At 46.1% G+C, this 27,118-nt stretch overlaps 1 protein-coding gene and 1 long non-coding RNA gene across 6 annotated transcripts in view; one reads left to right on the top strand and one right to left on the bottom strand.

Annotated features, from left to right (window-relative positions):
* Nucleotides 1–17,223, bottom strand: part of UVRAG (UV radiation resistance associated) — a 92,753-nt gene extending 75,530 nt beyond the window's left edge. The window contains exons 1-2 of one of the 5 annotated variants that reach the window (XM_068692730.1): nucleotides 17,098–17,223; nucleotides 669–786 (exon numbers count right to left, since the gene is read on the bottom strand). In XM_068692730.1, the coding sequence (XP_068548831.1) occupies nucleotides 669–786; nucleotides 17,098–17,223 (244 nt within the window). Of the gene's footprint in view, nucleotides 1–668; nucleotides 787–3,243; nucleotides 3,331–8,166; nucleotides 8,248–15,421; nucleotides 15,711–17,097 lie in introns of those variants that run through there. The other 4 variants (XM_068692402.1, XM_068692641.1, XM_068692556.1 and 1 more) reach the window with 4 other exon arrangements.
* On the top strand, nucleotides 13,934–18,123 carry LOC137861415 (uncharacterized). The gene is made up of 2 exons (XR_011099596.1): nucleotides 13,934–14,224; nucleotides 17,059–18,123. It is a non-coding gene; the product is annotated as an uncharacterized lncRNA (long non-coding RNA).
* The last annotated feature ends 8,995 nt before the right edge of the window (nucleotides 18,124–27,118 follow it).

Raw genomic sequence — 27,118 nt, 5'->3', positions numbered from 1 at the left:
TTACAACAGCATCTTCAAAAAGCAAGGTTCTAGTCCTGGAAATAAAATGTGGAAGCAACAAAAGTCACTTGCAAAGCTCCAAGCATTACTAGTATCAAAAAAGCATGAAAATATATTTTTAATAACATCTCTCCATAATGAGGAGCTATAGGCTGGGATGGAAAAAAAAAGGATTAAAGAAAAATGGAATCTAACACTCAGTTATCAAAAGCAGCACAGATGACTGGATGATTCTTGCCACTGGCTGACAATGCTATTTTTGTCAGTCTTCGATAGTAGCAAGTACTGGTGTATGCTCTGTAAAATATCTGGTACCCACAGAGCAGAATGCTCTCTCCCACACAAAGCTACTCCTGCTCCAAAAGCTTTTGCTTTTCTGCACACTTGGAAGCTCCGAAGTTCCTTAAACTCCAATTTTTGGCTGGGGGAAAGGAGGGCAACAAAAATAGGTTTATCTAAGAAGCTCTACCAGAGCTGCCATCTGTTTTGCTTCCTTCCCTACCTACCCTGTAAGATTTTATGAGGCTCAAGAAGCTAAAGAGCTCTTTTCCACCATTAGTGTAGATGAAGCAAATAATGGCAGCAGGTTATCGAGACCTGAAAAGGACAGAAAATTAGCAGCATAAGAATTCCACCTGGTAAAAGAGTTGGCAAGAAGCCCGGTTTACCTTTGTATATCTTGGTGTTATCACACAGGTGAAGAGTGAAGTACGTGTCCAGGAGGCGATAGCCATTCTTATTGATAATGTTGCGTGCTGCAATATTCCTAAGATGACGAAGTCGGCGCTAAAAAGGAAGAAGAAAGAAATTTCTTGGTGTGAGATCACATTATTTACTTTTTTTTTTTTAATTATTTTAACGATTTCCAAAGCATTGTTGTCACAAAAACACCAGACGCTCCACTTTCTCACTTTTTTTTTTTTTTTTGGCAAAAAGCTAGTGTGAACATTAAGCATGCAGCAAAGCCACAATAAACTGTCTGGGCGAGCAACAACAATCCCCCATGAGCTCAGATTAAGCAATGCTGATACACAAAACAAGCTATTCTTCGTGTCTTGTACGTAACTTCTACTCAAAACATGCAAATCATCTCAACTCTTAATTAATTCCCACCCATATGTGACACCAGTAGCACTGAACGGCAGCAATATCACCCAGGTGTTCTGCACATTAGGAATACTTTTAATTATTTCCAACACAAACTAGCAGATAAATCTCTAACATAATCCACCACCAAGTCCAGAACCACGTGAAATTGGTTGAATAAGGCTTCCTGAAGTCACAGCAATCCCAGAAACTGTTAGAGCATCCCTAAATAAAAAACAAAGCACGTAGAGATCCTTACCAAGTTATCGTTCGTTTTAACTACTTCAAGCAATTCTGTAGGGCAGTCTAGTATTTCTAAAATTATTGCTTAAGGTTTGCTTCTTGTTTCAGCTTTGAAAACCTGTGCGTGCATAGCACAGACCATCAGCAAGATGCCACTTTGGATGCACGAAGCTCTCCCCAAACCCTCCAGCATGGTGTTGCAAAACCCTTCCCCCAGACAACCTCTCAGCTTACCAGTGTCTACCCCACCTACCCCAGGGATGTGGACAAATGGCTCCCTGTCCTTTTGGGATGGCCACAAACCACCTACAAGCCTCAAACAACTGGTTTAGTACGTCCTTTTACCACGTGCTTCCTTTCACAGCATGCTTCTTTCTCCCCAAAAACAGTGTTAGGCTGCCTGTCTGGATCTACCTTCAGAGAAACCCTCCTGCATCTGCCAGAAGAGGACTCAAAACGCTCGCAAAACCAAGAGACAGCAACTTGTCTGCCTGCAGCTTGTCCTGGGTTTTTAACAAGGGCTGAAAGGCCAGCATCACGTTTGGAAGGACTCTCACATCTCTATTCACATGACAGACCCACAGCCACTGGTGAATAAGCTCCAGCCTTGTTTCTGGAGTCTATTTACGACTTAAGACTGTAACAACAGGGCCTGAGACAGGATGCCAAGAAACATCACAGCACCACTGCTTGATAGTACATGCATGTGATATAAAATTTAAAAAATAGTAATCTTGTAAGCAGCTTAATTGCAAGGCTACACTTTTTTGTGTGTTAGAAATTGGTATAAAGAATGTCAACTGGAAGAATAAGGTTCACTTAAAAATTATATGGACCCTGTACATTATTTCAGATCTAACCTCAAAGCTGTGCAGTTCTCCTGCCCACTTCCTAAATCCTAAAAGCAACTCTGATACCAAAACACCCAAGGAGGGCAACTTTCTCTGGGTCCTTTTAGGATTGCAAGCTCATTGCGTGACTGGTTCAAGCAGTGCATTACAATGAAATAACCCTCGAGTAAAGTCAAACAAGTTCCTCCTCTATTATATAGTTTCAAAAAGCTCTCAAGCATCATAACTTGCACTTGCATGTTGAAGACCTCAGCCAAGTTCTTATCTCCGTGCTGTGCGACTTCCCAGTTGCACCTCCCAGTTGCCCACGACATCACTGATGCCACATCGCATTATTCAGATTCCCTCGGAGCTCTGTGGAGGCAGCTCTCGGAGCTAATTAACCTCTCCTGACCAAAGATAATTAGCTTTAGCCAGGAGATCATCAGCTACAGAGGCAAATCCAAGAGACGAGTCAAACCGGCGCTAAAATCCTTCGCAGCCTTGCAGCTGTCCTGTGACAGTGACCTTTATTTCTGAGGTCTCTGCTAAGTTTTACCTCCTATCTGTCTCGTAATTTTTATTACAAGAAATAGCTTCAGCTACAGGTGAGGCTACAGCCTGGGGCTTTCAGAAGCCAAGGGAAAAGCAGCTCACAGCCAGGCACTGTGAAGTACAGAAGCCAGTTTTTATAAAGAAGTGACCCATTACGCTTCACCCTGAATACAACAGGTGCAAATAATTCTCTTATTTTCAGGTGAAGCAGGAAAAAGTAGTCATTTCTCATTAGAGATACGTTTAGCTAGTTGTTCTGTTTATAGAAGTGCCAAAAAATCTTCATCTCAAGAAGGGATCGCTTGCAGATGAGATGTTCTGCAACCATTCCAAAAGAGCCCTTCCAAAAAGCCCAATTTAAAATCAAAACACCAGCGTTAAAAAAAATAAGATATAAAAAAAGGCTTTGGCAACCTCCTGAGTCACAAAACTTGGAAGAGGCCAGCTGTGCTCACAAGCTGATTGCTCAGGATTTGCTTTCTTAAAATAAGATAAGCAAAATATGCAGATAAGGACAGATAATTCTCACCACGGGCTCCTCAAACAGCTCACAGTCTATCAGCAACACAGCACCGAAGATCTCAGCCACCACGCTAGGCATCTTAATAAGATCTCTTGTTGTAAAAATATTATTTTTTCAGCAGAGCCCTGATTTAGCTAAGCTCTGACAGGCAGAAGTGACAGCATTAGAAAGGAAATTCGACTTCTCCAGCAGCTCTGGATTTGGCACACGCAGTCGCGGTGACGGCGAGTCTGGATCGCTGCTTGGTGCGGTGGTGGAGCAGGAGCAGGTCGAGCAGCTGACGTTAGGGTTTGTGACATGCGAGTTCATTTGATTGCCACAGTTGTCCTCAGCCATCGCACTTCACAAGAAAGTTAACGAAGCAGTGAAATTGCACGGTAGGCCTTATTATCATTTGATTTAACTGCTAGCCTGAGTTGTAATTGAGTAGAAGCAGCTGCTACGTAGTGTTTCTACAGCCACAGAGACACAGAAAGGTTTGGGTTGGAAAGGACCCTAAAGCCTACCTAATTCCACCCCCTGCCATGGTCAGGGCCCCCTGCCCCCAAGCCTGGCCTTGGGCACTGCCAGGGCTGGGGCACCCCCAGCTCCTCTGGGCAGCCTGGGCCAGGCCCTCAGAGGGCAGAATTTCTTCCCAATTTCTTCCCGAAGCCTCTCCCCTGCAAGGCTCCAGCCGCTGCCCCTCATCCTGGCCCCCCAGCCCTAACCAAGAGTCCCTCCCCAGCTTTCCTGCTCCTGGGGCCTTCTCTTCCCCAGGCCCACCACCCCCAGCTCTCCCAGCCCCTGAGCATCATGTCATCAGCTCGGTGCCATCAGCAAACCCGCTGAGGGTGCACTCAATCCCACTGTCCACATCAAACCTGTTAAACAGCTCCAGTCCCAATACCAACCCCTGAGCAGCACCACGGACCACCGGTCCTCAGTTTCTTTAACCTACACAAAAGAAGTTAGTTCTGGAGCTGCTACAACACGGGACTTTCCATGCACAGTGATGACCAGATCCTCTCAAAAGTCAGGGGTCTCGTTTTATTTAAGGAAAGCACTCTGTTTTCATCGTTCTGAAGAACTATTATCAGCTGGTTAATGTATCTGCTGTTCCTATTCAATGACCTTCCGGGAATCCTTCCAGATTTACCGCAGGCCATAAACAAGTCAGGCCGCTGCAGAATAAAGCGTTTTGACCAACATCCTTGTTAATGCTCTGCTTTTTCACCAGATGATCCCACAGCTCTTCAGCCTACCAAGTCTTCTGAGCTTTCAAGGCCTGAAAACACCCAGTCCCTTCACGTTTCACTTCCCTCCACACACAGATACCATGATCTGGAAGTACCTAAAATACCACCACGAAGATCCAGCTGTTTGCCCCCCCGTCCCTCAGTGTTTTCTTGTGGGTTTGTGCTGTTTCGTGGTGAGGGTCAGAGAATACAGCCAAGGTAAAACAAGCAAAAAGAGCTAGTTTTAAACTCGAGCAGGTTCCTCCAATTCAGCTCACCACAGATGCACCCACCACAAAAGCAGTGAACAGCAGGAGGAGAGGAAGGATAATTTTTTTTTCTTTAATTCAGCAGCTTAAACTGATCCAGACGCCACGCTCTGCTTCCCTTTGGGCTTGAGGAGCTGAAACGATAAAGCTAATCCAACAAAAACACAAGTGAATACGGCTAACAATCCCTTACCATGAACAACATCCCTGCAGAAATGGGGGAGAGGGCAGCAGAAAAGAGGGACAGAGTCAAAAAACAGAGGAGCCGTGTGCTGCTGTAGCCTGAACTCAGCTGCTCAGGGAGCCACACGGAGCAGGGACTACCTATAAGCACCTCAAGCATTCCTGGCATTTCCTCATTATTTGCTCAAGGTCACACAATGGGCAGCAAAACCAGGAACGCAGAGTTCCGACTCCTGCCCCGTCTGCATCACTTTGTTATTCTCCCAGAAGAATCCGGTGACCCCAGAAGAAAACACAGCTCTGTGCAGGCTGGAGGAGAACGCAGACAGTTTGCTGTCTCTGCTGCTGATCTATTACACCAGCTCCGGCTCCAGCCATGAACTGTGAAGCTCAGATGATAAATTTGGGCAACGTTCAGCCCATTCTTCCTGCCGTGGAGCCTACTGTTTTATTAGCCCTGGGATGAGCTGCTGGGAAAAGGAAGAGGCTTTGCTGGTCTTTATCACTCACCTCTCTCCTACTGCCCTCTCTCACATCCACTCTTTCAACAAACCTGCTCAGGAGTTCTTGCTCTTCGCAAACACGTTAGCACTCCTCCAGATGTTACAGGGATGTCAGCATCCTGCTGCATCCACGCTCCTGAGCAGGATTCATGAGTTGTTGGGATAATCTAACTGTTCCGGGTCCCAGTAAAGGTGAACACATCTTCCTGAAGGAAGTTTAAATTTGGCCAGGAAGAGTTTTTCCAAACCGGCTATGGGTTTATAAAAAACAACAACAACAAAAAAGTCCTCCTCACAGCCCCTCCACTTTGATGCTATCAAATAATCCACAGTGACACCCCACATAGCCCATATCAAGGGCAAGGCATCTTACAAGCTCAATTTTGCCTAATTCAAGAAAGGACCAGCAGATGGGGGAGGACAGGGAGGGCACAACCTTGTCTTTTCATAGTGTAAACACCGGGGTGAAACCAGCATGACAAGGCTGGAAGCCATCCTGAACAAGCAAAGCCTAAACTTACAGAAATGACTTCAGGAGCGTGGCGTTGCCAAAAGCAACTCAGCCCTGGGGGTTCTCCCAGCAGCCTGCTTACCTGAAAAGCGATCCATTTTTCTCCAAAAAGTTAATTATAAAAGATTTTCAACAGGGGCTACAGCTTCAGCACCAATTCTGTGTATTTAGCCACGAATAGGGTGCCCTACCTGTAAGAATTTTTAACACCAAGATACTGTCTTTGCCTTCAGACACTCTCTCCGGTTTTCAGCCTGTTGCCTTTCTTTAAAAGAAATATTCCATGAATTCTTTCCAGGCCAGGATCAAGCCTGACCTCTGCACAAGCTGCCACACATTCCCTGTTTCCCCCAGCTTCCTTAAGATTTTCCTAGCTCGCATGCTTGATGACCCGCAGTGACTCTGGAAGAATTTAAGCAAAATCCTTCCAGCTATTTTAGCATGAAAGCAGGGTGCAAAGATTAGCTCGGAACAGAAATGTCACTGCAGCAAATCTCATTATTTCAAACTCGACAGAACCGAGCTTTTCAGATCAGCTGTGTGGGGCTGAACACTTGTGTGGCTCTCAGTCATATTTTCGTTTCCTTTAAAGCATAAAAGCTTGAGTTCTAACAAGTTTATCAAAATAACAAGCTGTATTTAGCCAACATGGGCATTATTTGGGCATTATGTCATCACAGCACCTTGATATCACAACATGCTGATTCCCCAGATTTTCACCATCCACCTGCTTTCCCTTACCTGCACCAGTGTGAATAGTGAGCAGCAGCCGTGTGACCCGAGTACTCAGCAGTCAAAAGGTAGACATGAATTCATACAGCATCAATTTCACATGAATTTTTCAGCCTGCCTTAAATTTTCAGACCTCCCAAAAGGGCTGGCCTAGCTTGCAGTAGTAGGCAAAGCCTCTAGCAGCAAAGCTTTTCAGCTGCATGGCTACTTAAAACTCCTGCTTACAGCACTCAATAAACTGAACAAGAAAATGCTGTCTTCTGATTTACACGCTTGCTGGGAAGATCTACGTAGAGGTTTTGCAACTTCACTTTCCACAGTTCATCTTTTGACAGCTCTGAGTCAAGAGAATCAAACAGGACTTCGGGTCTATTTCAGGAGCAAAGCAGAAGCGTTTGCTACTCAGTTCTGTAGGCCAAACCATAAGGAATTTGGGGAATTCTGTTTTCACGTCTTTTCAGCACACACTTGGAGGCAGCGAGGCCCTCACACAACCACCACTAGGTCAAAAACCATCAATAGGTCAGCAAGCCATTTGCTGATCTCCCTATAATTGCACCCCCTTCGTATCTCAGTCTCCTCGTGACAAATGATGGGATCCAGCAGCAGTTCAGGAGCTTCTTTGCCTTTTTAAATGCTTAATTTCCTTCTGACAACTGCCTTTTATACCTCTATGAGTAACACCTGAGGCCCGCACCAGTTCATAGACACTGCAGGACTGTAGCTGCATTTTTCCTGTGAAAATAAAACATATATAAAACATATATAAAAGACAACTCTTCTCTCATGTCCTTCGAGATGTGATGGAAGGAACGAGACACACTGGCTCTGTGCAGTGCTATTTACCTACACTAAATGAGCACAAGACTACTTTCATCATGGCCTCAATATTTGCACAGCTGTTTAATTCTGGATTGTAGTTTACAGTTCCTTAAATGAAAGTGCTTCCTTTTTTTTTTTTTTGATTTAAACCACTTGCAAGCATCTGAAAGACTTTTGAAGGGTCTGAAACCTCTGAAGCTCTCGTTTGAGCATGCTGAGACTCGCTGAAGGTTTCCACTCATCCATTTCTGCAACAGCTCCTCCTGTCCCTGCGCTGGGAAGCTCAGCACAAGCAGTCAGGACATTAAAGATGCTGTCCAAAAGACCAAGTCTTCCCCTGCTGATTCAGGGAGAAAATGAAGGAGGAATAAGGAAAGGCTCCATATTTGACACGGCATATGTAGACACAGATGGAGAAAAATTGTTCTTGGAAAGCAAAGGAGCCATTCACGATCTCAACACAACGTGGCAGTTTGTGACACAACCTCTAATACGCCTCTAATGCCAATTAAAACAGCAGTATCACAAAACAATTAGGGGAACTAATTTCAGAATGGCTATATATTGCTTTTAAAAGGAACTAAGCCCTCTGGTCTTTCCTCACCTCAACCCTTCTCCTGAGCAAGGCCATGAAGACTTTTCCTCATTAAGTAACTGACTTTACCCTGGGGAGCACCTCAGAAACCAAGCTGTACCTCAGAGCGATGGGGTGAGCAGCCAGCAACCATGCAGCAGCAAGAAACTTCCTTTTTATACACCATTATCTCACACCGAAAATCCACATCACTTTCCTAGAGTCAGAACCAAGGAGACAACCAAGAAGAGGATGGAAATGCAGTGCAGGCTCACTGTTCATGCTTTTTCGCTGGTCCTCTGCATCTTCATCCTTCTTCCCACGTCCCAAATCGATCTGTGCTCATCGCTGCAGGAAGAGGCTGAAAGAACCTCTTATTTAAAAGGTGAGGTAGGGACAGGGCCAGAAGGCATGGCTGTTCAGTCTCAGGATACAATGAGGATGGTTTAGTGTGACAAAAACACACTTCACTTCAATTTAACATTAGCAGGAAGGATTCAATATCAAAATCCTAAGGCCACGCAGGGGCTTAGGCAAATCAAGCTCTGTCTCTGTATTATTTCAACAGCTGTGTTTGGTTATGGTCACCACAACAGCAACAGCCCAAGCGAGCTGGCAAACAACCCAACTCCAAAGAGCAAGAACTCCTGGTGTGCACAAAAATATTGCTCTGAGGCTGAGAAAATCCTACAGGCACTGACCCCACTGGCCAGACAAAGCCCCTCTTGCTGGCTGCTTATTTAAGGTACAAATAACAAGGGATTACACACATAAAATACTCTCATCTTAAACAAACACCTTTAAGAAGCAGCTAAAAGGACCGCTGCTCTTTACAGGAGTTTGCCTAAATAAATATTTACTCCCTCACAAGAGGAGAGACCAAACCCAGAACCACTTCTTTGATGCAAGAAGGGACCCCTACCACGGGGTAGGAGAAAGAAGAGGTACAATCCTCACCCCACAAACAATGGCTGTGACACTTTGGAGAAATCTCAAGCCTTTAACCTCACCTCAGGCAGCTCAGCATTCGCCCACGGGAGTTCTGAGAACGAGCCAGGTATTCCACAGGAGAACATGATGCTCAGAAGGATGACCCAAAAAAATTACACACGGCCTGATGGAGCCGAGCATCAACAAAACCAAAGCAAAGGCCCTTCTGACCCTAAAGGACCGCCTAATTTTAGACATGCAACATGTTACACAAGGAACAGCACGTGCTGATTAATAATAACCTGAAGCTTATTAATGTTTATGATCTTAGAGGATGACAAACCGAGGGCAAAGCAGTAAGCCTCTCTTTATAAATACAGTATGAGTCTTTATCAATTATGGAAACCTTTCCTTCACCCGGTTAAGAATATTTTCTGATGCCCCCCCCTCTATATTTCCTAAATAAAGCATCAAATCTGATTTACTACAGCTGACGGAGCAGTCTCCTACAGATCATATTTAGAAATCAGCCTACAAAAAACACACCCCTAAGGGGGTTGGGGAGGAATGTACATTATACAAAGCAATAATCTAGCCCCAGATTAACAGGCAGACCTAAACCAGATTAGTTGCAATTTTACGGCTACACTCCCAGTTTCACAGCAGCTACTTCCCCCTAACTGGCATCTGTCTCTGCCAAGTGCCAGACCTCGATGCAGCTGGAGAAAGCGGTGTATGCGATCACCAGGTCAACGCTCCCACGTTGGTGTTTTACTGGAGGGTTTCTTCCCTCCCCGCTCCATGTTTGTAGACCGTGTGTGTCAGAGAGAAGTGAAAGCAGCATTCAAATGCACCACTTTCCATCTGCCTTTCAAATTTCCCCCAGCACACTTCGTAGGAAAGAGGAAGTCAAATATTTAAGAGTCAGATTTGTTTTCGTATTACTCACTGGAGTATGTAACAATAGCAACAGAAAGCTGCCTCCAGAAGAGATGCTTTTTCCAGACTGTTTTCGCTGCAGAACTGGTACGTGTGCGGCCACAAACCCAAGGAGCAGGTTTCTTCACTTCTCCCACGTGCAACGCCTCGCAAACTCAGCTGCCAACACCTTCAATCACCCGTCTATGCCACAGTGCCCACGTTATTTATGAGCTGCATACATCTTTAAAGCAAGGAATTTGGAAATTTTCAGCTCATTCCAATTCACCTCATGTTGCTTTACCTCAACTCGCTTTGATGGCATCAAATATCAAAAGCATGTGCGTACCTGAGGTATTTAATTACCCTGGATCGCCGCTTCTGACTGCTAAAAGTAAGCCAGGATTTACTACCAAAAGCCAGAAATACTTTCAGTCAAGAATTAATTTTGTTCCTAGAAAGTTCTTTCCACCTCTTGCTTTGCCGTTCACTTCACTTGTGACTTCCATTCCTTTGTATCCTGGCTTCACACAGCACAGTAACACGTTTCTGAGGTAAGTATCTCAAGCTCATCCAACTACTAGAAACACCAAAAGCTCCACGACTCCTCGATGTTTAGCATACATTATTTAAATAAATGTAGCTCAATGGGAAATTTCTTGTACAGCTACCCACTTCTTTACAGCAAGAACCACAGAATAAAAATATAAACCCAAAAAAAAACCCTTCATGGTCTTCGAGTTCAATCCCTTTCCATAACAGGCAAGTTATGGAAGAGAAAGCTTATGATGTGGTTTCACACTCAAAGATTTCTGGGGGACTTCCTTCCTACCACTAGGTGTTTGCTTCAGAGCCTCGTTTGGCTGGCTGAAGTTCTTCAATTCCTCAGTCTGGTTTTCATCTTCAGCAGTCAAAACAAGGGACTTTTTCCCTGCCAAGAATGTTTAGAACAGGGAAAACCAATTGCTTGAGCAATACTGGGATAAGAGAAAATATGTCCTGGCCACACGATGGTTTTACCCAACTACTAGAAATACCAATGTGCCTTCCACGAAACCAGCCCACATCTAGCCTGACAAGTCCTTATCAGCACCGGGTGTAAACAGAGGTGATGGAGAGCAAGGAAGCTTCATGTGGCTCAACATGGAACTAGTCCAGTGACTGAAGGCTACAGAATGGCCCTGTGAAGTTTCACTGAACGTTTGCTCTGCCTGAGCACCTGCTTCTGAGCTTTGGGGCTGAAAACTCTCTGCTGCTCCACTCCACAGAGGCTTTCGTCACCTGACAGCAGATGGCTACACGCTGAAAGACACAGAAGATGCTGGGTTACCTGATTTTGGCCTGACAACGTTTATGGCTACGCAGAGTGACACAGCTCACCCTTTCCCTTCTTACCACCACGTCCACATTCACAGCTCCCCCAGACGCACCCTCCTGAGCAACACATCCAAAGCCTTTAAATCACTCACCTTTGAAACCCACCTAGGAGTTAATAAGCACAACAGGGCACACTGAAACACAATTTTCCAGCACTGAGTTGGAATTAAAACCTCTGACAGAAGAAAATTAACTGAGTACAGCTCCTAGTAACTGTAACAGCTGGCTTTTTTTTCCCCTGTCCATTACCCAGAGAGCAGAATTCTTTTCTACATCAAGTTATCAAATAGTAGGGGCCCAAGAGCTGAACAACTTCCAGGGAAAACACGGGTCTTGCTACTAGAGATGGAAGTGCTACTTGGTCCCATTACAGTAACAAGACACCACACGTGGTTTTCTCCAATAATTCGGAAGTAATTCACAGGTGTTCTCCAGAAGAAAGCCTCCTGCAGCTGCTCAGTCAGACCTGTGAACATCATGACAGGAGCAGCCCCAACTTTTTACCTCCTAGCTGGATGATAGTCAAGCAGCTGATGAGCTTTTTATCCCCCTGGGGCTGGTGTAGAGTGAAACTGCTCGGGGATGAGCTGTGAAGCATCACTTCAGAAGTGCCATTTCATGTCCCAGGCAAAGAGGCACATCTGAATGTGCACCCGCCTGTTACACTAAAATCCACACTGGGTTTTGTTTGCCTCTCCCCATCGTAATTCTCCTTTTTCACAAGAAAGGAGTAAAGCTGGGATCAACAGCAAAAGTTTCTCAATTTCAGCACGAAGGAGAAGTTTAAGTGCTGGAAGCTCTGGTGCTGAAGTCCAAGCAGGCTGCTCTAGCAAGCTCCTGCCCCTAGCCAACCACACGATATCTTTTTTGGTCAGTAATTAACACAGTAACATCCAGCAGATCATCTGACTGCAGCGTGACTGCCCGCTCTACGTTAAAGACTGCATTTTTTGACCAAATTCTTCCACCTCGATGGTAAGCCTGAAAGGTCTGAGTCCCCCCATTCCTTTGAAGTATCTATAAAGACAGGACAGAAAAGTTTCTTCTAAGCTTTTACAAACCAGTAAGAAGTTATCACGACGCTCCTGGCTTTCTTGCACCAAGCAGCTGGGAAGAGATAATGCTGAAGAATTTCTGCTTTCAACTGCAGTTGTTTCAAGATACTTCAGGAGGGGAAAAAAAAAAAACAGGGGACATCATGGAACAATTAAGGACACAAACTGGAATTATGCTTAACCAGATGCATTTCTTTACAGCTCCACCATCTATTTCTCCCATTTAAAAGGGAGAAAAAAGCAAAATGCACTGTTAGGCCAGGTCATCCTACCTGTAATCACATTAAGATATGGGTAATATTAAGTCTAAACTGAGATCTACATCTACAGGTCATATTAAATCTAAACTGAAATCACACCTTCGGCCACTAAAAGCACTCACCTCAAGTTCACAAATTGAGAATTTACTCTTTAGAGATTTATAACCATGACTTCAACCACCTCACGTTCATCCTTATACTCCAAAAAGGCAGCACCAGGTGTTCTGCCAAAAACTGCCTAGTGAAACAAATCACTGGGTCACATTCTGTGCTAGCAGGTAGCAAACATTACCTCGTATTACACAGCACCCACTCAGATCAGACACATTTCTTGCATTATTCAGGTGGAGCACTGAACTGCAATGACTTTTCCATTCAATTTCTCATTTCTGCAGTAAAACACCCTCCGGGAGACAGCCCCTCGAAGGCATTTTGCAGTTCAGTAAGAGACTTTTAAGCTCAGATAACAAATCCTCCTCTTTCCCTGTATTATCTGCATATGAGACAGTAATTTCAGAGCTTTTCAATCCGATGGCAAGCACTGGCACAAAACACAGACACACAGGCCGTGGATTTGCAGAGCACACGACAAAACACTTCAGACTGTTGCAGGCTGCTGCTTGCTACAATTCACATTTCTGCAGCATCTCCACCAGCATCCTACAGATCTCAAACTAAATATTTACTTGGCTGGAGCAGCCTCTAATTGACGGTTCAGTTTCTGTTCCTACGAACTCCTACAAGAGTTTCTACTCCCAGAGGAAAAAAAGAAAAAAAAAAAAAAAGGTTGTTTTGGTCTCACTTTCACAAATGAATTCCAGTGACTAATACTAAGGCTTCTCCCTGCAGCGTGCACTCGGTTCTTGCACAAGCCTGGGAAAGAATAAAACCAGGAATTTAGCAGGCAGAAGGCAGTACTTGATCCCCTGAACAACGCTCAGCACCCTGCAAAGTTCACCCAGAAGAGAGACCCTCAACTCAGGGTCAGTACTGGCGCTGCTCCTGCGGCCAAGAGCCACCTCCATCCTTCCTCTGCCCCTGAGTGAGGGCCTGGTAAGTCGCTCCCACCCCAGGAGAGGTTGTGGCAGCTAGAAATGAGGTGATCTGTTGATTTTTTCCTCCAGGAATGCTTCGTTTTCACACCTGGAAGCACCCAGCTGAAGCAGCTCAGGCCACGTGCCTGGATCGTAACACCACCAACAGCGCCCCAAAACTTCCAGGACTTCCCTAGCACTGAATTTCTGCAGAAAAACGAAAACGTGCTAGGTCACTACCCCCCCTCTAGCACAGCTGGAGCCACAGGAGGGGAAAGGGCACAGGCCAAAAGATTGCTAAACCCTCGAGCGGAGTCCAGGCTGCCTCGCTTCACCTTGCTCCCGACACTGCCCGAAATGAAAGCGCCGGGCTCCATGGGACAGCTGCCCAGTAACCCAAAAGCCAAGCATCAGCAAACAGGAAAAACGGAGCTCAGCAAAGGAAGGATGTGCCGGGGAGGGAAGTTTTCACTCCTTTCCAGAATACGCCCCACAGTCAGCCCTCCCAGCCCTCCCTTCACCTCAGGGACCCCATCCTTTCACATCAAAGGATCTCTGTACCCCAGAGAGCACCCTCATCACCCCAAGGGACCCCCACATCTAAGGTAAAGCCTCCTTCACACCCCAAGACACCCCCACAACTCAGGGGAGCCCCCCTCTTCACTTCAGTACACCCCCACATCCCAGGAGAACCCCCCCCCCCAAACCCCATGGGGTCTCCCTCTTCACCTCAAGGAGTCCCCAAATCCCAGGGACCCCCCATTTCACCTCAAAACACCCTCACACCTCCAGGAAGTCCCTCTTCACCTCAGCAGACCCCCCATTAAACTCAGGGTCCCCCTCCTTGACCTCAGAGCTCCCCGATACTCCACAGAGCCCCCCTTTCACCTCAATACACCCCCAAAACCCAGGATCCCCCCCACTTCACCTCAGAATAACCCAAACTTCAGGGGAACGCTCCTTTCACCTCAGGGCCACCCCTCTTCACCCCAACACACCCCCAAATGCCAAGGACCCCCCCCATTCCACCTCAAAACAACCTCACACTTCAGGAGAGCCCCCTTTCACATCAGGGCTCCCCCTTACCCCGTAGAACCCCCTCCTTCACCTCAGGGGAGCCCCCAAATCCAAGGGGGTCCCCCCTTTCACCTCAGGGAGCTCCCCCTTCACCTCAACACACCCCAAACCCCAGGAACCCCCCCTTTCACCTCAGGGTCCCCCCCTTCACCTCAGAGCTCCCCCATACTCCACAGAGTCCCCCCTTCACCTCAACGCACCCCCAAACCCCAGGGATCCCCCTCATTTCACCTCAAAACACCCTCATACCACAGGGGAGCCCCCTTTCACCTCATGGAGCCCCCCTTTCACCTCAACACACCCATAAACCCCAGGTACCCCCCATTCCACCTCAAAACACCCTCACACCTCAATAACCCCTCTTTTTACCTCACAGAGCCCCCCTTTCAACTCAGGGAACCTCCCTTTCACCTCAACATACCCATAAACCCCAGGGACCCCCCCCATTTCACCTCAAAACACCCTCACACTTCAGGAACCCCCCCTTTCACCTCAGGTTCCCCTTCCTTCACCTCAGAGCTCCCCCCCTTCACCTCAACACACCCCCAAATCCCAAGGGTCCCCCTCATTTCACCTCAAAGCACCCTCACACCTCAGTACCCCCCCCTTCAACTCAATAAACCCCCTTTTCACCTCAATAACCCCCGTATTCACCTCATGGATCCCCCCTTTTCACCTCAGGGCACCCCACCCCCCTTACAAACTCCCCCCTTTTCGCGCCTTACCTGCTGCGAGGGCAGCTCCACATGCAAGGCCCGGCTGGCGGAGCCCGGGGGCAAGGCGGCGGGGCCGGCGGCCGAGCTCATCATCATCCTAGGGGCGGCGGCGGGGCAGCAGCAGCAGCGGCGGCCGACCGGCGGCTGCTGCGGCTGCTTCTGCTGTGCATGGACCCGGCGGGGCCCCCCCGCGCCGCTGCTGCCGCCGCCGGGCACGAAGGGGTTAATGGCGGCGGCACCAGCGACCCGCGCCGCTCGCTACGGAGCCATATTACCGCAGTGCCGGGGGGCGGGGCGAGGGGCGGGGCTAAGAGAGCAGCGCGCCCTCTCATTGGTCAAAGCTCCCCGGAGGCGGGAAGGGCGGGTGGGTTGCGGAGGTTTCTATAGGCTGGCGGCCGCGTCAATCCCCGCCGCGCTCCGGCCGCCTCTGTCAAACGGTTGGGAAAGGGGGGAGCGAGGAGGTGATTGGTTCGCTGGCTGCCGGAAGGCGGGACGGCGCCCGCGGGAGCGGCTGGGGATTGGTGGAGGCGCGGGTTTGATTGACGCCCGCGTCACGTGGTGGTGGGGGGGGAGCTGTTTATATCACGTGGGGGGGACGAAAATATTTTGCTCGGGGGGCGGGGGCGGGGAGGGAGGGGGGAGGTGTCGCCATGGCAACGGGGAGCGGCCTAGGCCCTGGTGAGGGGCGGCCGGGCCTAGGGTCCCTTATGGGGTGGGTGCTGAGTCCTAAAGGGCACGGTCCCTTGGTTCAGCCAGTAATCCACCTCATATTCCACCATTTCACCCAGTATCCCAGCAAAAAGCACCATATCCCACTGTTCTGCCCCATATATGCACCAACCATGTTGTGCAAAAGTGCCCCACACGATGCTCGCCCACCCCAAGCTGTCCCACGTCACGCCAACAACTCGCCATCCCACCCCACGTCATATCCACCTCCCCTTCTTCTCGACAGCCTGCCCCACATTATCCTGCCCAGCCCAACAGCTGGCTGAACCACCCCACAGGACGCCAACCCGCCGCTTGTCATTCCAGTGCTCACACCAGTCTGCCCCATATGCACACCAGCCCACCCCATGTTGTGCCAAGCTGTCCCACATGACACCAGCTCACTCCTTATGTACTCCAAAAGTCACACCAAGATGCCCCACAACACACTGACCAACCCAACAGTTGGCCAACCCACACTAACCAACCCAACTGTTGGCCAACCCACCCCACATCATGCCAACCCATCCCATAACATGTCACCCCACCCCACATCACATCAACCCACCCCACACCATGTCAACCCACCCCACATTACATCAACCCACCCCATACCATGCCAAAACACCCCACATCACATTGACCCAACCCACAACACACCGACCCACCCCACATTGACCCATCCCACATCATGCCAACCCACCCCACATCAGGTCAACATTGACACCAAGACATGGAAGCCTGACACAACCCTCTCCATGCTGTCCATCCCACCCCATCCTATCCCACCCCATCCCATCCCACCCCACCCCATCCCACCCCACCCCATCCCATCCCATCCCATCCCATCCCATCCCATCCCATCCCATCCCATCCCATCCCATCCCATCCCATCCCATCCCATCCCATCCCACAAGGGCAACCTCCATCCCCAACAGGAGGACCGTCCCCACCATCCCCATACCACGTCCACCTACCGCGCAGCACTGGGACCGCCAGTCCTGTCCCCACGTCCCACTGGTGCCACCAGTCCCCACGGCACCCTGCAGAGCTGGGAACGCCTTCCCAGTGTAGGCAGCCACGCTGGAAATGCTCGTCCCCATCACTGCAGGGACAGGACCCCAGTGTGGCTGCAGCAAAGCAGCCGTCACCGCAGCGCTCCACCAGGAACGCCTGTCCTGCCGCCCCAGCAGCAGCACTGGGAATGCCTGTCCCCAGTGCGCCGCGGCACTGGAAATGCCTGTTCCCACCAGGCCGGGAGGCTTTGGAAGGGCTGAGCACAGCGTGCAGTGCTGGAAACTCCTGTCCTTTCCTCCACGTGGCCCCGTTCAGCCTCCAGCCACAGTTGTTGGTGCAGATGTCCTCACCAGGAAGACCTCCGGTGGAAGACCATCGTGTCTTCATGCACCTCCACCGTTCGTGGTTGTGCAATATTCATGCTGTGTTGATGTAGTTATACCAATATTCTCTATAGCATGCATTTCAGTCATGGATAGCTTATGGAGAATGCATTAATAACATTTTTAAAGAGGAAAAATGAAGTGGACAGTGAAGTTTTCTGGAGCTTGATGGCCATCCTTGCAGAATTCATGCTCTTTCATACTCCACCCTCCATTGCATGCTCTGCCTTTCCCCAAAATACTTCTTAGGAGTGAAAATTAAAGCTGACAGACTGTCCCTTGATTAGTGTGGGTGGTTTCACCACACAGTGACATGTGAGTGGGGACTTTCTTCAAAACTTTAACTGAATCGGGTGATTCTGTGTGGGGGTGCCCAACAAATTTGATACCTTGAGCTTGAGTTTCAGACACCGTGAGCCTGGAGCTGTGTTTGAATTCTGGATGCTGCCATTTCTGTTTAGAAGAATTATTTCCAAACAGTGATGTATTTTTGGGAAATCTTCTGGGAACTGGTGAAATCTCATTTTTCATTCTTGTGAAAAAAAAAAAATATTTTCTGTTTCAGTATTTACTATAGTAAAGTGTATTATTTTCGAGCGTTCAGACTCCTGATCCATGTTCTCAAGCCTGAGGTTTAAACATAGTAATTTTGGACCTGTTGTATCAGTTTTATTCACCTCCTGGTTTCTGGTTCATTACGATGCACGTGCTCCTTGCTTTTGAACTCTATGATGGAAGATTGAAACTCGCTTTCTAGAATGAAATCTGTTTTTGTTTTGTTTTGTTTCAATCTTTGTTCCAAAGGTGTGAAAACATTTGGAACAGCAAAATTGTTCATAAAATCAAGAGACTTAGTAATGCTTTATGACTTAGAAATTCTTCAGATATGCTTCCTCCAGCAAAACTAACCCAGCTCAGAATTACGTACAATATCAGAGAAAATCACAGTTGTAGGAATAGAGCTATTTCCTAGATAAATCACTAAAATGGTTTATGGAAACAGCATGAACGTGCTGCTGCTTGTTTGCCCACAGCATCAGAGGATTTAAAAAAATCATTGAATCCTGAGATGATGGGTGTCATAAGTTGGAGTTGTTCTGGGCTTGGTTAATACAGACGCGAACAATTGGACTCGCAGCAGAAATTCAATGCCTCGCTGCACAAACCCAGCTGCTGTGACACCCCTGCAGGTTCCAGAGAAACACTAAACAATGAAACACAACCACTGCACAAAAAAAATTAATCGTGTTGTAGGATATAAGCAACTTCAAGTGCTTTCTGTCCTCAGTAAACTAATGCACTGTGACCAATTTATGCTGATTTCATGAATTCAAAGTCCACGCTACACTACAGTAGGCATTACCTGCAGAAAGACTCCCATGCTGTGGAGAGCAATAGCAGGGCTTTCCTATTTTTATTCAGTTTAATGAATTTCTCATTGAAAATCCTCTGAATTCTCTTCCTTTGAAATACAGGTTTTGTTTAGCAAAGTAATGTGACTTACTTCAACATAGCATCTCTCATGCCCTGTATATGGATATTGCACTTAATTTGCTGCTTAACATGCACTAAGAGATCTAACCCTTAATTCAGGTACTAAAGAGCAAAATTTCCCCCAGAGGAAAATTCAGACATAAGCCCAAATCAGCAAAGCCCATGTTCATTTCATAGCAGTGGAACTGATATAACTCCAAAAAAAAAAAAAAAAAAAAAGTCCTTGTTGCAGATTTCCAGATCATGCTAGTTGAGGTTTTGGCCTCATATTTTACACTTTTTATTTATTTATTTATTTATTACTATTATCCTGCCCTTTATTTATTATTATCCTGCCCTAAATTTTTATTTATTTATTTATTTATTATTATTATCCTGCCCTATTGTGACAAGGACCTGTTCACACAAGGACATTACAGAATGGCCCTTAAACACAATACCATACCCACAGCAGTAGTGAGGTCTTTTTGGGGAATACCAGGGCTAAGGTTTTCATTTTACATTTGATTTCCATCAGCTTTGACAGGTTAAGTCCAGCCCTTGCCTAGTTCACGTCACCATTCAACATGATAAAGAACCTAATCAGGAAATCTGGAGACACTTAATAACCTGGATAAGGTCCGAGTGCAAACAAAATAATCATCCCTTTTGGGCTTAAAATAATTGGTTTGCTAATTAATAAGGCTTGGCGGATTATTTTAACCAGAGTATTTGCAAGCTGCACCTGGGGAGGGCCGTGGCTTCTTTTATCCTTGGCGCATCAGCAGTCCCACAGGAGCGGTCACATTGGAAGAGTCCTGCAAATCTCAGCTGCACACCCGGCATTACGCAGGACCCTGTGTAATTTAGTGACGCCCTAGGAACTTGCCATTTGAATTTCTAACCACATGAAAAGGCCAGTGTTATCTGTCCGCATAGTTTGGAAGATGACAGCACCACCTTTATTGCGTCCCAGTGGATGTTCTTGGGTCTGTTTAGCAAAACAGATTAAATTCCTGCGGCTGCAGCAAAATGCACCGATGCATGCAGCAGCCCGCTCCCATTACCTGCCCAGCTGCTGCTTTGCTGAAGTGAATCCAGCAAGCTAACAGGGAAAGAAGGAGGTTTCAGAAATATCACCTCATTTCTCGGAAAAGTGTGTAGATGCTAACTTGCACACGCAGTCTTCACACGTGGTCTGAATTCACATCATCAGCCACTCACTTCTTTAGAAAGTTAGAAATGGTTTCCTCTGAGCATTTGTTTGGAAAGCAAGGCCAGAAAATACTTGAAATTATCGTGGAGAGAATTTTAAGATGTATTTTTAACCAAATAAGGTAAACTGCCTTGCAGAATAAAGCAAATTTTCAAAAATCTCTGTGGAAAGCTAGATGAAAGGCCACTCAGGAAGACGTAAGTGTTGCCAGAAGTGCTGTTTGCAACTTTTTGTGTTGTATTTCTTCACACTCCTGTCTCAGTACTGCTCTTACTTGGTGGCACTCAGTGTGAGACACAAGGGATGGTGTCCTTTAAAACAAAACATGGTGGAGAGGGTCTAACTGCAGGTCATTTCCATTTAATATATTATTTTTATTTTATTTTATTTTATTTTATTTTATTTTATTTTATTTTATTTTATTTTATTTTATTTTATTTTATTTTATTTTATTTTATTTTATTTTATTTTATTTTATTTTATTTTATTTTACTATTATTTTATTTTATTTTATTTTATTTTATTTTATTTTATTTTATTTTATTTTATTTTATTTTACTATTATTTTATTTTATTTTATTTTATTTTATTTTATTTATTTATTTATTTGCAAATTTTGGCATGCCAGAACCATAGGGAAAGGAAGCAATGGCCTTGTGGCTAATTCCTACCCCTGCCTTAGATCGGCTCAAATATGCTTTTTTTATACTTCTATGGGGTATTAGATCATTGCAAAACCACTCAAGTGAGCAAACACACTTCACTGACACATGAAAGGATTCCAAGTGCAGAGCTAAACACTTAACTTTTTCGATGTATTTAAAGAAGTGGGAAAAGCTTGAGCTTTGCCACCGAATGCCTGTTAAATAATGTAACTTACAACCACAGCAGTGGGGGTTAAAAGAGCTTGTCCAGCTCTGCTTTTGAAGACATCAAGCTTGAGCAACAGGGACTAACGTAAGGGGCTGTGTTTGTGGGTGCAAAACCCTGGACCTGGTATGTACAGAGTGTTCTTGAGTCTGTGTTTCTAATTGCAGGCTGATACGCTTGCACTGTCCCCAGAGCTTATCTTAAACTGCTGTAGGACATTTGCAGCTACCTAATGAGGATGTTTATTTTTGAATAAATAGCAACGTATATCTGTGGTCATCAACTGAAGGGCTGTCAGGGTACGTGCTGGCTCTGCTCGACATGGAAAATGTTCAGAAAAATGCTGAAAATGTGCAAAGGTGAGTTAAACCACATTAAATCCCAAGGAGAGTTTATTAATTTGCAAGGAAATTGCCATTCATTTGCACTTCACAGTCGCTGTCAGATGCATAAGTGGTTTTGTTAATTGATTTCATTAACTTGTCATAAGTTTCCTGAGTGTCCCAATACAAATAAACCCCATATCCGATAGATTTCATTGTATCTTTGACATGCAATCAAGCTATTCTGGTCACATTATGTGCACAAAGTCCCCTTTCAATAAAAGCAATCTTTAAGTCAGCTCACAACTGATAGACAATTTCCATGGAGAGCATAGAAGGGGATTCCTGGTGCTTTGGTGTGTAGAGTATCTACATTATTTTCCATTGTTTTCATGGAAAAACTTCCTGCTCAGACTCACAGAGCAAACAGATGTTTAAATGAGATAAACTCTTGAGGGAGAACAGCAGCAGCACCCCAGAACAAGGGGATCCCTGCTTCAACCCTTACAAACTGCCCTTGTTCCCATATGGACAAGGTTGTAGAAGAAGAATTGTTTTGTAATTGCTGTAATTGTGAGTGTCTCTTTGCCATGGGCATGTTAGCTTTTGGCACCAGGGTTCTTCTCCCATCTTCACAGCACAATCACTAAATAGAGAGTAACTGCCAGGAAAACAAAACTTATTTCTGGGAAAACATGCAATGCTTTCAACCATACTGCTCTAAAAACGTGCGTGTATTATTTCCTTTAAGCCTTCAATATAGTAAAACATTGTGGTTTGGGGGAAAGGGTGTTGTTTGTCCTGCTGGTTTTTCTGGGCAGCTCGAGAAATGCGTTCACAGACTGAAGCCACCCAGCCAAGACAGGCTGATCTCAAACCTACCGAAGTCAACAGATCAAAATTGAACACCTTTGGTGCTTTTTGGATCAGGTGTATCATGAAGGGAGGGTTTGCCAAAAAAAAAACAAACAAAAAACACACCTCATCCAGTCCTACTGGCTTGGGATGAGGTTTACCAGATGGCTACGACATGATGAGGGTGGTGGGGTCCAGTTCGATGGGGGATGCTCCAACAGTACCAGTCCATCCATCAGCCCTGACACAACCTCACCCACTGGGTTACAGTAGAAACTGTATGTGAACCTGATTTTTTATTTTGGAGAAGACATTTCAGCCCATTTACTCCAGCCAGAGTGTTGCTGGTTAGTTTAGAAGTTGTTTTAGTTGGCTGGCAGAAAAAAATCCAAACAAAAGCTTATTGTCTGACAGAGCTGGAGGGGGGCGAAGTGGCAGGGGGTTGTAAAAACTCCCTTCAGAAGGATGTTATTGCTTCACCACTGTTGCCGTAAAGAAAAGCTCTTAACAGGAAAAGTTTAACGAGTTCAATAAATGTTCAAAGAACCTCACAAAAACCTTCTCCGTTTGGAAGCAGTGAGAGCCAGCTCTTGATAATACGTTGTGTTTTTGGGGTGGTAAACGAGAATTGCTGCCACGTGAAGTCATGCTGTGATCTTAGCAGGTTTCACAGGCAAGGCAGAATTGGGCCAAGACAGCTTGAGATGTTTGAAAAAGGCCTCCTGGAAATAGCACTTGGGATTAAAGCCATGAGCTTGTGGTATGCTTACTCAGGGACACGTCTGCATTAAACTCACATGAGTTTTTGGCTTCCCAGGACCCATGTATGAGGTTAGGGTGAAGGATGGCTTGCCTCCTGCTCGATCAGGGCTTGGCAAGGTGGAGTTTTGCCCTCTGAATGCTGTTGCAGAATAGCTGGGAAAACGTGGTGCTGTTTTGACTCAGATATAAAACCAAAATTCCAGGCAAAGCCATTTGATGTGCTCCAAAATAGAAGATGCTGGATGAATCGACATGATTACTGAATAGGTTTGGTAAGTTAACAGAGACTGCTGAACAGGTTTATTTCACCCTACAGAAAATGAATGTGTCACGGACTAAAAGGCAGAGCAGGAAACAAAAAATAAGGGAGAGAATTAATCAGCTTGGGATAAGGAATGGTGTTTACCAGTATTTTTCCCTCAGGGTTTTCAGTTGGCTATAGGAGAAGGCTGTATCTGTATCCACCAAATTGTATGCTTTGGGACCACAGCAGACAGAGGAATTACAGGTCTTCCCTTATATACCGTGGTGTTGATCCTTCTGGGGGCAGTCCTAGGGCTGTGCAGGTGAAAGCAGGACACCTCTGCAGCTCCCCAGCCGAACACGTGTGCTGATGGTATCGCTAACACGTCACGTCTCCTGTGTGGGATTTAATTGGTAGGAGATGGAAAAGAAGCTGGAAGCACTGCTACAGGGTCATACATCGAGCTGAAGTGTTACCGTCCAATAGCCTAAATGCATGACACAAAAAGCTCAAATGTTATTTTCCCTTGGGATAATTATTCTTTAATAGAAAATTTAAGTGGATCTAGAAGACGAACCATTGTTCTGGAGAAGGAACTGACAACAGGCAGCTTCTTTGCTCTGAAAGCAAATCCACCACCTTGAACTTTGCTAATTTGAGAGAAATTAAATCAGTTGGAGGTTTCTGCTTGTTTGCAGGATGCTGTGTCCGCACAGGGACACCCGCACCGAAGTAGTTGCGTGACCATTTTGCACATGGGCTCCATCACACCCAGCCACCCCAAAGTGCTCGTTCCCAAATCACTCACTGGGGACTACACTAAAAGCCCATGTGAACCAAGCAGAAGAGTTTTTCTGATTTCAGTGAACCTTACATCAAGGCCAGAGGTTAGCAAGTCACCACTGAAGAAGTACTGGGTCTCTAAATCACTGCAACAACTCATCCAAGCAAGATGCAAAAATACCTAAGCTCCTGCACAAGCATGGTCATGAAATATCCCCTGCCACATTGACAGGAGTCTCCGAAAGAAATTTATCTTCTGCTTGATTTCAATCAAGTCCTTTCCCTTTACTGCGTTTCCATCTTGCAGAGGTGCTGTTCTGCCTCCCTGATGGGTAAGGGTGCTTCCCACCCCGTAAGTGGTTGCATTTCACCAATGAGCAAAGCAAATCCTTGTGTGGAGTATTTATAGAGCTCTTTCAAGCCTTTTGAGTTGAAAGCCTCTGCAGGATGATCCATTAATGAATATGAAAGAAAAAAAAAAATCGATGTAGGCATTGGCTGGGAGCCCTCTGGCTGTAAAGCATCCCCAAGGCAGCATTTGTACTGAAATCTTTCTTGATCTTTGACTCGCCAGGTATCATTTCTAGGTCAAAACATTTTGACTGACTCTTCACGGATGAAGCACATACATCCTATACATCCATTTAGCACAATTTACTTCCAGGTGGTTGGAAGGCACATCCAGGCCCCCCAACACAACAAGGAGGGAGAATGAATGGATGTTGTGGTTCTGATACCTGTTCTGATAAGGACTCCTAACCCTCCTGGTCTTTCATTGAACGAGACGTGTCTCAAGACACTCAGCAGCCCAGCCACTTGGTCAGGGGTAACAGGCAACAAAAAACAGGCTGGTTTTGCCCAAACTCATGCTCTCAGGGCAGGAAGAATAGAAATAAATGTGACTCCAGTTCTTTCTGATGCCTGACTGGGAGAACTGTGGCTATTTATTAAGGAGCCTACAGCAAGAATGCTTTGGGGATAGCACACAAATGAAATCATAGAATAATTGAATGGTTTGGGTTGGAAGGGGCCCTAAAGCCCACCTAATTCCACCCCCTGCCCCCAGCCCAGGCTGCCCCAGCCCCATCCAGCCTGGCCTTGGGCACTGCCAGGGCTGGGGCACCCCCAGCTCTATGGAGCAAAGCCAGGAAAAACTCCCTATGTCTCATCAGCTGGTATGAGTGGATCAGATCTGGGAAAAAAACAGAGGACCAGACAATGATCAGACCATGCACAGAATTCAGATCCTCACCAGGCTTCTTTTAAAGCCTTTTACAGCCTGTTAAAACATCCTCATCCCTATGTTCCCAAGACAGAAGGAGAAAAGAAACCCACCAATCTCTGCATCAACCTTTTTATTTCTTGCCCTTTCAGCTCCAAAAGGTGGTTTCATGAACCCCTGGCAGAAATTTGCCCATTTTCATGATACCAGGATTCTTCCTGAAAGGGGAAAACCTCATTTAACTGAACTGTTGCCAACTAGCACCATTGTCCCGAGGATCATTTTACTGTGCGAAGCTCAGGAGGCTTTGCCCTGTAGAGATTCATTTGTTATTCCGTGTGGCGCTGCTGCTTGGGCTAACCTGACAAAATATTTATCCAGAGGGTAATGCATCCACTCTGCCTAGTACAAAGCCATTCCTGGCTGGCTTCGTGGTTTCTCGGCATTACTACCTGGCGTTTCCCCAAAATGCGTTTTTCTTATCGTGGAGTTACTGACAGGCACCTCTGGAGGGCAGCATGTCCTCTATTATTTTTTTTCCCCACCCCTTTCCTTAGACCCTGCTCTGTTTCCAGACTTAATAAAAAAGCTCCTTCAACCCAAATGGCTGTGCCCTGCCAATGACACTTTTGTTTATTCAGTCTGAGTTAAGGAGGGTCTCAAAGCAAGCTGGTGACATCCCAACATTTTTCCTGCTGACATGCTAGGGCCATAAAAAAAAAAATAAAAATCTCCACCCTGCTTTGCAGCTGGGGAAAAAGCAGCTAAATAATCCCATGTAACATGCTCGGGATGCCCTGTGCCTGGCAGTTGAGGTGGGAATCATTGCAGGTGGCCTGCATCTTATTCCCATATTTTTATTTTTTTTTTTCCATAAAATTAGCCACCTAGCCTTTTTTTTCACAGCTCTGTTTGCTGGAGGGAGATCTCTGATTTGAGGCAAAGGACATAAGCTACTTAAAAGCACAAGGAAGAAGAGGTGACGGTGAAAATCCCCCTGCTTTCAGCCTGTAAGGAGGCACAAACAGGCACAAAAACAGGTTGAAAGGTCCCCAGCTGCTTTCCTTCCCCTCTGAACAGGCAGATTTGTGAGGCAGGGCAACTTCCCTTAGGGAAGAGCACCCTTGGAAAGGGGTGAACAAAGAGAGCAGGAAGACTGAAACCGGGACAGGGGGCAGCAGGACTCTTGGAGGTATAACAAGGTATGTGAGCAGGGCAGGGAGGTCTAAAAGCACCAGGAAAGTGCAAATTCACTTTAACACCAAGCTAAACAAGAGCAGAGGAAAGGAAGTTGCTCGGCTAAAGGCAAGACAGGTCCACCAGAGAGCAAAGATGCGCATTTCTTTAAAAGAAAAGAAAGAAGGAAAAAGAAAAAGAAGGAGAAAAAAAGAAAAAAAAAAAAAAAAGAAAGAAAGAAAGAAAGAAAAAGAAAAAAAAAGAAAGAAAAAGGAAAAGAAAAAGAAGAAGAAAAGGAAAAAGGGAAAGGGAAAGGGAAAGGGAAAGGGAAAGGAAAAGGAAAAGGAAAAGGAAAAGGAAAAAATGAAAGAGAAAAAGAAAAAAAAAAAAAGAAAGAGGAAAAAAAAAAAATAAGAACAGCTTTGTCTGGTCTAGCAGAAGCAGAATCCCACCTCTTGTTGTGGCCAACAAAAGATGCCTGGACAAGAAGGCAATAAGAGCACAGTGCTCCTGACACCATCTCCATCCTTCCACCAACACGTGCTGTGCCATCACCAAGCCAGAGGTGGCAACTTCAATTTCTGTTAAGGCTTAGGTTGTTTTACACTTTCATCTCGCTTGTCCTGATGCTGTGTGTATCCAAGGCAGCCCCTCCCCAAGAAGTGCACATGTTA

The sequence above is a fragment of the Anas acuta genome, chromosome 1 (assembly GCF_963932015.1).
Source record: "Anas acuta chromosome 1, bAnaAcu1.1, whole genome shotgun sequence".
In the NCBI taxonomy this organism is placed as follows: domain Eukaryota; kingdom Metazoa; phylum Chordata; class Aves; order Anseriformes; family Anatidae; genus Anas; species Anas acuta.
The sequence above is the reverse complement of the archived record's forward strand: the minus strand, read 5'-3'. Positions and strand labels throughout refer to the sequence as shown.